General features: G+C 40.9%; 1 protein-coding gene across 1 annotated transcript in view; it reads left to right on the forward strand.

Annotated features, from left to right (window-relative positions):
* spata4 (spermatogenesis associated 4) overlaps window positions 1–12,517 on the forward strand; it is a 73,041-nt gene that overhangs the window by 41,452 nt on the left and 19,072 nt on the right. Inside the window, 1 exon segment of the mRNA XM_043704762.2 lies at window positions 9,519–9,637. Within this exon segment, the coding sequence (XP_043560697.2) occupies window positions 9,519–9,637 (119 nt within the window).

Consider the following 12,517-nt stretch of genomic DNA (forward strand, 5'->3'; position numbering starts at 1 on the left):
TTTTTGTGTTTATATGTTTAACTGCAAAACCTGTTTGAGATTAGAGGAAAAATGCCACACAGTTAAAGGCAAAACAGAAATATGCCAACCAAGGAAAGCTGAACAAGTGGCCACAACTAGAAGAAAAGATTGCTGACTGGGTAATTCAGTGTCGTCAGAACAAAAGCATAGTGATTCGACAATGTATAAGATATGCGTCAAAAATGAAACAAAAAAAATGGTTTCAGTGATTTCAAAGCCAGTGCTGGATGGTGCAGTAGGTTTATGAAAAGGTATGATTTTGTGCTTAGACAGAAAACCAAGATCACTCCATGTCTGCCAGCAGAAATTAATGACAAGTTCATTGAGTTACATCGCTTTGTAATCAGAAGTTGGAAGAAAAATGGGTTCAAAGTTTGTGCGAAGATTTGTAGCTCGGGTGCTCGTTGCTGTGGTTCTGTTCGCCGAGCTGGAAGTTTTTGTTGCAAACGTTTCGTCCCCTGGCCTAGCCAGGGGACGAAACGTTTGCAACAAAAACTTCCAGCTCGGCGAACAGAACCACAGCAAGAAAAATGGGTACAGGCTCTCATGCTTTAGCAATATGGATGAAACCCCAATGAACTTTGAAATGGCAGGGAACAGAACTGTGGACAAAATTGGAGTAAAAATGGTTTTGGTAAGACTACTGGCCATGAAAGGAGTCGATTCACTGTGGTACTCGGTTGTATGGCAGATGGAATAAAGTTAAAACCTATGGTGATTTTAATGCAGGAAACTCTACCCAAACAGAAATTTCCAAAGGGTGTTGCTGTCCACGTCAGGATGAAGGTGGCTGCAAGACTTGGATTAGGGAGGTCTGGGATATGCGACCAGATGGACTTAGAAAGGAAAAAAGCGGGGGGATCCAAGATGGCAGCGACACAGCAAGTGAGTCTATAGTGCTCCTCCCAAGACTTGGGCAAAGTGGGCTACCCACCCTCACCACAATCACCAAATCATTTAAAATTGCTGTTTAATTTAATTAGTTGCTTAGTATTCAATTTAAACAATCTAATCTTTAGTAAAAATGACCAAAGGGAAGGGAGCCCACAGCTCTCAGCAAGCAGGAACCCCTCCCCCACCCTCTCCAGCTGCAGCAGAGGCGTCCGCAGCCACCCCGGGGGACTTACCTACGATGGCGAGCCTTGTGGAAATCATCTCTAAACTGGATGTGAAGATTGACGCTTTTATTGAAGAATCCCGAAGCCGATGGGACTCCCTCTCGGCTGCGCTGCAAAAGCACGACCGAGACATTAAAGAAATCGAGTGCCGAGTCGGAGGGGCGACCTCCGAAACTACAGCGCAATCGGCCGTGGATCGGGTCCGGACTCTCGAACAGCGAGTCCGGACCTTAGAGAATCACACTGACGACCTCGATAATCGCGGTCATCGAAAAAATGTTCGTTTGCTGGGCCTTTCCGAACGGGAAGAGGAAGGCCAGCTTACAGCGTTCCTCGAGCAGTGGCTGCCACAGCTTTTAAATCTGGAGTCTGGATCAGGCCAGGTAAGGGTAGAATGGGCCTACCGGGTTGCAATACGCGGTCCCGGCTCGAACCAGCGGCCACGCCCGGTCCTGTTCCGGCTGCAGAGCTATAAGGACTGGCAGATACTCCTAGAAGCCTCTAGAAATCTTGGAAAAGATTCCCAAGCCATGATCTATAAAGGATCCAAGATCATGTTATTTCAGGACTTTTCCCTAGCTCTGGTCCGAAAGAGGAAGGCATTCGATGAGGTGAAGAAGTGTTTAAGGACTTAAATATTCAGTGCTCCTTATGCTACCCAGCGATGCTACGCTTTAACCATGAAGGATCCGTGTATAACTTCGGATCGCCGGAAAAGGCTAAGGAAGTTTTGGACTCTCTTAGATAAATTGTAAGAGATAATGGATGTTGGTTTGCCTTCCCCCCCCCCCCCCAACTCCGGTTTATATCCCCCCCCTTTTTCTTTTTTCTTACCTTGCTGTTTAATATTATCTTGGGGATGGGGAGAGGGATTTATTTATTTGTTCTCTATTTAACGATTTTCTCCCCCCCCCCCCCACCTTGGTTTTTTTAAAATTATTCTATGTATGTATGTGTGTGTGTATATATATATATGTATATACATATGTATGTGTATGTATATGTATGTGTAAGCCGGGGGATTTAGTTAATGTTGGTGGGGGGAGGTGGTTACCTTATTCTATTTTACATCTGTCTCTAGGAGCGGGGTGGTTTTCCCTTGTTATTTTGTATTATTATATTTAATTATTATTTGTTGAGGTTGTAATTTTATAGTTATATATGTTTATACGTGGTATTAACATTACCATATATATCCAGGTGTTGGTGTGGGTGGGGGGGGGTGGGGGTAGGGTGCTCACTGTTAACTCTAGCTTCGTATTATATATGAATTCTCCTCATCCTATTGAGGAGCGCCTGGGCCAACGGTGGGGCATTGGTTGGGATAGAATATGATGGATCTTTGGAAAGGAAGTGACACCCCCTGGGAACAAGGGGGAAAATCTCCATTTAAATACGTTTTATATTTTTTTATTATTTAGAAATAGTTTTTTATTATACTGTTGTGAGTGTATTAGAGAGCCTTTATTTTTGTGAATTTTATATGCTCTATGCTCGGGATGTTCTGGATAGGGTTTCCCCTCCCGAGGGCTCTCGGATTTGCCTGGACAATTATGGTTGATCAGTCGGCTAAGTGGTGCACCTGGAATGTCAAGGGGAGTAATTCGCCAGTCAAAAGGAAGAAAATACTATCAAATCTCAAGAAAGAAAGAGTTGATATAGCTCTCCTACAGGAGACACACCTGTTGGATAAAGAACACTTGAAATTACGACAGGGTGGATTTGATCAGGCCTTTGTTTCTTTTAGCTCAAAAGGTAGGGGAGTTGTTATTCTTATTCGGAAGAATTTCCCTTTCACAATCCTAAATCAGATAAAAGACAAATGTGGACGATCTATTCTGATTAAAGCTCTTATAAATGGAGAGGAATATGTGTTTTTAAATTTGTACTGCCCCCCGGCACACCCCTTTAAATTTATAATGGAAGCCTTCTCAAAATTTATGGCTCTTGGTGCCCGTCATACAATTATAGGGGGAGACTTTAATTGTATTATGGATCCGGAAATAGATAGTATTCCCAAGAGTACTGCAGGAGTATCTCACAGATCTAGACAATTGGTGGATCTGAACAAAGAATTAGGACTAGTAGATGTATGGAGATGTCTTCATCCACAGGGCAGAGATTTTTCTTTTTACTCCAATCCACATAAATGTCATACCAGAATTGATATGTTTTTCGCCCCCTCGATTTTTTTTAAAATTCCATATCATCCTGTAAAATAGGTAGTATAGCAATTTCCGACCACGCTGCTGTATATATGGAAATCAAGGCGAGGAACAATGGGACATCCCCTCGGCATTGGCGTATGGACCCCTTCCTAATGAAAGATAGTAAATTTGTAAAGTACTTCTCTCAAGAATTTAAAACTTTCTTAAAAATTAATTTAGGTACGACTAGCAACCCATCAGTGATGTGGGAGACCATCAAAGCTTACACGCGAGGTTTGATCATCTCCTACTCAGTGACCCAGAAAAAATTAAAGGGAGAACAACAGCGTCTGCTCGAAGCTCGCTTAAAAGCAGCTGAAACAGCATACGCTGATAGACCTTCTATCATCAAATTGCAAAGGATTACGGCCCCTAAACACTATGCTTACTCAAACGGCTAAGGGGGAAATATTATTTGCAAAACAAAGGTTATATGAATTTGGCGACAAACCGGGTAGATACTTAGCATTTCTTGCAAAGAAAAAAAGGCCCCTCAAACTATCACGTCTATCAAGGAAAGTACGGATATTTTGACTCATGATCATAAAAGGATTAATGCAATCTTTAGAAATTTTATTCTGATTTATATAAATCGCAGGATTGTGAAGACAGGACTAGGCGGATGCAATCATTTTTTTAAAAAATTGACCTTTCCAGGCCTAACTCCGGAACAGGTATCGGTCTTAAATGCTCCCCTAACAGTCCAAGAAATACTTGACGCAATCAGGCAACTTCAGAGCGGTAAGGCACCTGGCCCAGATGGTTTTCAAGCTGAATTCTATAAAGAATTTACAGAAATATTGACTGGTCCACTTATGGACATGTATAACAATGCATATAGTCAGGGCTGTCTCCTGCCTTCGCTGAAAGAGTCAAATATCTCTCTTATCCTTAAAAAAATAAAGGATCCAGAAGATTATGCATCATACAGACCAAAATCCTTGCTAAATGTAGATTTTAAAATCCTTTCTAAAACGTCAGCATTGAGACTAGAAAGGGTACTGCCACATATCATAAAGGAGGATCAAACGGGGTTTATTAAGGGCCGTAGATCGTCCAATAATATTAGAAGGGTTTTGAATATGATTCAAGCCTGCCATCAGGGTAAGATACAAGGAGTAGTAGTTTCATTAGACCTGGAAAAGACATATGACCTGGAAAGGTCATATTTGTTTTCCACATTGGAAAGGTTTGGCGTTGGAAAGGTGTTTACCAAATGGGTCTCAACATTGTATAGTGATCCCAAAGCAGTTGTGGTTACCAATGGATTAGGTTCGGATAGCTTTAGTGTGGGTAAAGGCTGCCGTCAGGCATGTCCTGTCTTGCCATTGTTATTTACGCTAATAATTGAACCACTAGCAGAAGCTATACGGGCTGATCCTAATATAACGGCCCCGAGGATTGGTACAGGTAAACATAAAATTACCCTTTATGCAGATGTGTTCTTCTATTCCTCAGTAATCCTCTGATGTCCATACCTCGCTTAATCCAAGTTATTAATACATTTAGTGCATTCTCAGGCTATAAAATTAATTTCTCAAAATCGGAGGCTATGCCAATGGGTGACCTTGCTATGATACCCCACTTAGTGGACGGATCCCATTTTCCCTTTCGTTGGTCCCTGGAGGGTTTCTTATATTTAGGCATTTTTATTACCCCAGTTATACAGGCTAACTTTGTGCATTTACTGGAGAGGATAAGGCAGGACCTTTAGCGATGGGGAGACCTTCCAATTTACTGGCTGGGTAGAATAGCACTAATTAAAATGAATGTCCTTCCCCGTCTCCTATACCCTATGAGAATGCTTCCGGTGATGCTGTCGAGGCTGGCACTACGTAAATTATATGGCTGGTTGGGTTCCTTTATTTGGAATCATAGACGGCCCCTCATTAAGCTGAAAAAGCTACAGCTGCCACAGGCAAGGGGAGGATTGGACTTCCCAGATTTTAGGAAATATCAGTTAAGTTCCCTATTAAGTTACATAGCTGATTGTGTCTTGTTTGATCCACAATCAATCTGGCTGGACATCGAGGCTTCTCAAGTAAAATGCCCACTTATTAACCTTTTATTTTTAGACAAGAGGAAAATCATTATGGATCACTGTAAAAACCCTATAATACTAAACACAATTAAAGCTTGGAATATAATGCGGCAAAATGAGGGCAACCCACATAAAACATCCCCCAATGTGCCGATAGTGGGAGCATGGGGATTACAGACGCCATTTTTAAACTCTGGAGATCCAGGGGTATTTCATGTCTAGGGGACCTATTTAAATATGGGGTCCTGATGTCTTTTGAACAGCTGCATCAGAAATTCAGATTACCTAATGGAGACCTCTTTCGATACTTCCAAATTCGAGATTATATACAGAAGAAGACTACGTTATTAGATAGTCTTTATAAATCAGATAGAGAATGTAGAGTACTATGACCAATGCGGGTATCCTCCATCAGTACTATTTATCATTTACTACATGAAGTATCGGGAGATATGGACAATCTGCTTAAAACATGGGATCAGGAATTGGGACTAGAAATCTCTATAGAAACGTGGAATGACATTTGGGAAAATGCCAGAAGAATCACCATCTGTAACAGAACTCAGGCTATCCAGCTGAAGATACTTCATAGGGCCCATATAGCACCGGATCGATTGGCAAAATATAAGGCAGGAGCACCTCCAATGTGTCCCAAATGTAAAATAGAGGTGGGCACTCTTGTACATTGCCTATGGACCTGTCATAAGATCCGTAGATACTGGACTAAAGTAGCAAGTACCCTGACAGAAACTTTAGGAATGGAAATTAAAGTGGTCCCTGTATCTCTCCTTTTGGGCTTTTCGAACTTTCCCTCCCTGGATATGCACGGGAAGAGACTATTTTCTATTCTCTCTTTCTGTGCAAGGAAAAATATTTTGGTAAACTGGGTGGCTGAGGGCCCCCCTGGACTTTCAAATTGGCATAGATTAATTATGGAATGTATTCCCCTTGACTTCCTTATAAATATGGTGAACCGAAAGACCGAATTATTTTATAAAATATGGCAGCCCTTCTTGAATTATATGAATACAGATATTTCGGCTATCCTAACAAGGGCTTTTATTTAATTAAGATTACGAACCTGGCTGGTCCGGGGCCCCTTGGGAGAGGAATCCGGGTTTTGTTACATTTGATGTTAACACATTCCGAGCATGTATCTCACTACCCAATTTCTTTGTTATCCATTGTTTTTTTGTTTTTTTTCTCTTTCTCTAATTTGAATAATATAAGAGACTTAAATATGCACTCTGGTTAGTTGTAGGTTAGATTTGTAGTTAGTTGAGTTTTTTTTTCTTTCTTGGTATTTTTCTTTTGTTAAATTTTGGTTATATATTTAAGATTTAATTGTATATCAATGTTTGTACTTGAGAGTTTTGTTTATTTTTGTAAACTTGTAAAAATGTTAAATTTCTAATTAAAAAAAAAGGATAAAAGCTTACTGGTTTGGGATATGTTCAGATCACAGAAAAGTGTTATCAGTGAATGTCGAGCTAACAATACTGACACTGCAATGATTCCTGGAGGCCTTACGAGCATGTGCAGCCACTGGATGTTAGCATCAATAAACCTTTTAAGGATTTAGTATGGAAGAAATGGGGCATTTGGATGCAAGAAAGGGAAAAAAAACTTCACAAAGGGTGGCAACATGCGTGCTCCATTACTTGCAACTGTATGTATGTGAATTGTTGAGTCATGGAAGGAGATGAAAACTGAAATTATTGTCAAAGCCTTCAAAAAACGTGGAATTTTTAATGCTTTAGATGTACAGAGGATGACTATTTATGGTCAGATAGAAGTATGACAAATCAATTGATAGTCCCCTTGAGAGTGCAGATGAAGATGATCCATACGATGACCGAGACAACTGGAATAAATAATTCAGTTGTGCACCTGATGAGGACAGTGAATTTGAAGGATTCTAATGGACTTTTGCAGCTATCTCATAATATTTGTGATATACAGTGAGAAGGGTTTTTGCTATGAATATCAGTTTTTTGATTTAAAGTGTTTATTGTATATTATTAACAGTTTCATGTGGTCTTTTGTAAATAAAATACTGTCAGTCTATTTTTCCTTTTGTTTTTACTGCTCTGTTTTTATTTCATGAATTGTGTTTTGTACAAATACCCCTGGTAGATGGCCTGACCATCTGGTATGCCTATTAACTTCTGTACAAAGTTAAAAATCACACAACACCAGGTTATAGTCCAACAGGTTTATTTGGAAGCATATATGTAGACCTACGTGCACTTTACGGTACTGGTAACTGAAATACGGTACGATAGTACCATTCTACCTTAGCAGGCAGAATGGAGACAGTTATTTTGTAGATAACTATTCAATAATGGCGATAATTCTTTTTCCTACTGTTATTTATTATTTTATATAGAGGTCTGGCTTTTGTTTATCCATTTTTTGACTCCTGCCAAGCATGAATTTCATCCCCTCGAAAACAATACTTCATGTATAAGTCGACCCCTAATTTCAGCTTAAAAAACGGTCTTCAAAACTCTCCCTACACACGAGTATGTATGGTATATTTAGAGGTGTTTTTTTTATCCTCTAAACAGCCTGTATCTGAGGCTGTTTGGTCATATATACAAGTCCATAGTGGCAGACCTTTCTTTCAAATTTGAATTAACATGATTTATAAATTCTAATCAAAATAGGGCCTTTTATTTCTAATGTATAATATCTGTACACAGGCGAATTCAGATAGCTGCCAGAACAAACTAGTGCTTGAGTAATATCATTGATTTTTGGTGGTGTAACAGAGAAGGTTAATGAAGACAATGTGGTGGAACTTGTTATCCGATGGATTTAAAAAATGTTTGAGAAGGTACCACATAGAAGGCTAGTTAACAAAGTTGTGCATAGAAAGGTCGTTATGCAACTGAATAAAAAATTGACTGAAGGACATTGAATCATAGTGGCTCGTTGGTTTTCAGACCACAAGGTGGTACAATGGTGTTCTTTAAGAGTCAGTGTTTAGACCCATTGCATGATGTTTTCTATACATAAGTGACTTCAACCTTAAAATGCAGCGTAAATTTCAAAATTTACCAATTGTAACAAAGTTGGAGGAGTGGCAAACAATGATGATGATACAAATTACCTGCAACAGGACATGGGTGGGTAGACGAATGACATGATAACTGAGGTGATGCATTTTGGCACAAAGGATTGAGAAAGGTAGTATCGACTTAATGGTACAATTCTGGAAAATATACGGTAGCAGAGAGACTGGGGATTCATGTGCATTATTCTTTGAAGACATAGTGGTTTTGAATATTGGGCTTTATAAATAAAGATGATGAATACAAAAGCAGCAAAGTTATACTGACACTATAAAGTTCTGATTCGGCCTTGCAAAGTATCGTCAGGTTCTGGTCACATTGCTGAAGATTTGTGAGACTTTGCGAGAGCACAGAAGAGATTTACTGGGACATTCCAGGGAAAACAGAGTTGAGTGACAAGGAGAGAACTTGGTGTAAATCTCCTTGAAGGAAAGAAGATTGAGAGAAAATTGATTGAAGAAAATTCATGAGTATGACAAACTTAGCTGAGGGAAAAACTCCTCCCATTCACTGGAAGTAGAAGGCCACACATATTTAAGATAGTAGGCATGGTTGGAAGTGAGATCTGAAGAATAATTTTGTTTATACAGCGTATGTCGGTAATCAGGAACACTCAGCCTATTAGCATGGTGGATACTGCAATGATCGGTGAAGTAGTTGAACACTTGAAGGAAGTTGATTTATGGAGCAGGGCAGTGGTACTGATTGGCCTGCTTTGCAAAGAGCCACCATGGATTAGATGTTCCAAGTTGCTGTTGTTTGTAACATAAAATGATTGATAAATTTGGGTTAGCTAGCTATTAAGAGACATGGGAAGTAAGGTTAAAATGATAATATCATAGGCCTCAAAATAATGGAACAATCTCCACTTGTTCCCATATTCTAAAACAAAACCCTTTCAGAACAGGGGACTGACCTTAATTAAATATTTCAAATCACAAGGCAGTTCCCATAATAACTGTGATAAATACTTAAATCTCTATGTTCAGAGCTGTGTAATTTTTGGAAGTTTGTGTTAACAGTGAAATGCTATTACTCAACTTTTCCTTCTAAGTTTTTTTTCAGGAAAAAGTTGAACATTCCCAAGGAACTAATTTATGCTACAATGCATTCCAAGCCTGGTGGAGCTGAGTATTTGATACAACATATATATACCTTACTGACAAACAGGCAGTAAGTATTTTCATTCTAGACTTGTTTTGTAATGTATTAGTAAAATACCTCCACAGAGGGCAAGTATCCCTTTACAAAGATACCCCATTATTTACACGTGAAAATTCATTGACATTGATCCAGCTCCCTCAGAGTCTGCTCTCAAAGTGTCAGGATGTCAGACGTTCCTGTTTTTTTTTCCTGTATATATATTTTATTAAACAATACACAGTTTACAAAACAATTGACATATCAGAGAACCAGCAATTTTACAAAGGAGAGGAACGGCAAAGCCAGGCCCCAAACTGGTTCAAGCAATTCTTCAGGTAATTGAGGACAAACCTCAAATCCCATATTCTTGTTTATATCTGTCAGCCACGGCTCTCTAATAGGACCGGAGTAACAGCCCTAATCAGGAACCCCATATTCAATGGCAATCACCTGTCTGACCTCCTTACAATCACTACAATTAAGGCATATTGTCACTGGATGTAAGGAGGTCAGACAGGTGATCGCCATTGAATATGGGGTCCCTGATTAGGGCTATTACTCCGGTCCTATTAGAGAGCCATGGCTGACAGATATAAACAAGAATGTGGGATATGAGATTTGTCCTCAATTACCTGAAAACTGGTTGAACCAGTTTGGGGCCTGGCTTTGCCATTCCTCTCCCTTGTAAAATTGCTGTTTCTCTGTATACAGCTGTTATGTCAATTGTTTTGTAAACAATGTATTGTTTGCTCTTTGGCAAGTGCCTTATGTTATTCTGCACAAAGGAAAAGGTTGGTCAATGAGATAATGATTGACCTGTATCATAACTTTATCCACCTCTCTGGCTCCATATCCATGTCTGGCAACAATCCATAAACCTTACATTTAAAACATAAACATAAAAAAGTACAGCACAGAACAGGCCCTTTGGCCCACGATTTTGTGCCGAGATTTAATCATAATGTAAAATATAATAACTTAACCTACACACCCCTCAACTCACTGCTATCCATGTGCATGTCTACAATCGCTGAAATGTCCCTAAAATCTCTGCTTCCACCACCACAGCTGGCAACGCATGCCATGCATTCAACTCTCTGTGTAAAGAACCTACCTCTGACGTCTCCTTTATACCTTCCTCCTAATATCTTCAAACTATGACTCCTTGTACCACTTAATCCTGCCCTGGGGAAAAGTCTCTGGCTATTGACTCTATCTATTCCACTCATTATCTTCTTTACCTCGATCAGGTCTCCTCTGTTCCTCCTTCTCTCCAGAGAGAAATGTCCGAGCTTATTCAACCTTTCTTCATAAGGCAAGCCCTCCAATCCAGATAGCATCCTGGTAAACCTTCTTTGCACCCTCTCCAAAGCTTCTGTATCTTTCCTATAGTAGGGCGACCAAAACTGGACACAATATTCCAAGTGTGGTCTCACCAGGGACTTGTAGAGCTGTAGTAAAACTTCGCGGCTCTTAAACTCGATCCCCCTGTTAATGAAAGCCAAAACACCATATGCTTTCTTAACAACCCTATCCACTTGGGTGGCAACTTTGAGGGATCTATGTACTTGCACACCCAGATCCCTCTGTTCCTCCACACTGGCAAGAATCCTGTCTTTAATCCTATATTCAGCATTCGAGTTCGACCTTCCAAAATGGAACACTCCGCATTTATTGAGGTTGAAGTTCATCTGCCATTTCTCAACCCATTTCTGCATCCTGTATATGTCTCATTGCAGCCTGCGGTAGCCCACTATACTATCGACGACACCTCTAACCTTTGTGTCATCTGCAAATTTACTAACCCACCCCTCAACCTCCTCATCCAAGTCATTTATAAAAACTACAAAGAGCAGAGGCCCAAGAACAGAGCCCTGCGGGACCCCACTCAACACTGACCTCCAGGCAGAATACTTTCCACCTACAACCACTCTCTGCCTTCTGTCAGACCGCCAATTGTGAATCCAGATAGCCATATCTCCCTGTATCCCATACTTCCTGACTTTATGAATGAGCCTACCATGGGGAACCTTATCGAATGCTTTGCTGAAGTCCATATATACCACATCCACTGCTAGACTTTCGTCGATCTGTCTTGTCACCTCCTCAAAGAACTCAATAAGATTTGTGAAGCATGACCTGTCCCTCACAAAGCCATAGGCAAAAGTGAGGACTGCAGATGCTGGAAACCAGAGTTTAGATCAGAGTGTTGCAGGTCAGGCAACATCCAAGGAGCAGGAAAATCGATGTTTCAGGCAAAAGCCCTTCATCAGGAATGGAGGCAGGGAGCTACCTTCTCCCCAGCCCCTCGCCCCCACCCCCCCTTCCCAATTCATCTTTCCACCCTGCAGGCTCCCTGCCTCCATTCCTGATGAAGGGCTGTTGCCTGAAATGTCGATTTTCCTGCTCCTCGGATACAGCCTGACCTGCTGTGCTTTTCCAGCACCACTCTGATCTAAACCCTCACAAAGCCATGCTGACTGCCTTTAATCACACTATGCTTTGCCAAATAGTCATAAATCCTATCCCTCAGAATCCTTTCCAAAATGCTGCTGACCATAGGCGTAAGACTGACTGGTCTGTAATTGCCAGGGATTTCCCTATTACCCTTCTTGAAAAGAGGAACAACATTCGCCTCCTTCCAGTCCTCTGGTATGACTCCTGTGGAGAGTGAGGATTCTGGATTGGTGGTGCTGGAAAAGCGCAGCAGGTCAGGCAGCATCCAGGGAACAGGAGAATCGACGTTTCGGGCATAAGCCCTTCTTCAGGAATGAGGAAAGTGTGTCCAGCAGGCTAAGATAAAAGGTAGGGAGGAGGGACTTGGGGGAGGGGCGGAAATGTGATAGGTGGAAAGAGGTCAAGGTGAGGGTGATAGGTCAGACTGGGGTGGGGGCGGAGAGGTCAGGAAGA

This window comes from Chiloscyllium plagiosum, unplaced genomic scaffold (genome assembly GCF_037043375.1).
Source record: "Chiloscyllium plagiosum isolate Xiang-an unplaced genomic scaffold, Cpla_swu_hap1 HiC_scaffold_2, whole genome shotgun sequence".
Taxonomy (NCBI): Eukaryota; Metazoa; Chordata; class Chondrichthyes; order Orectolobiformes; family Hemiscylliidae; genus Chiloscyllium; species Chiloscyllium plagiosum.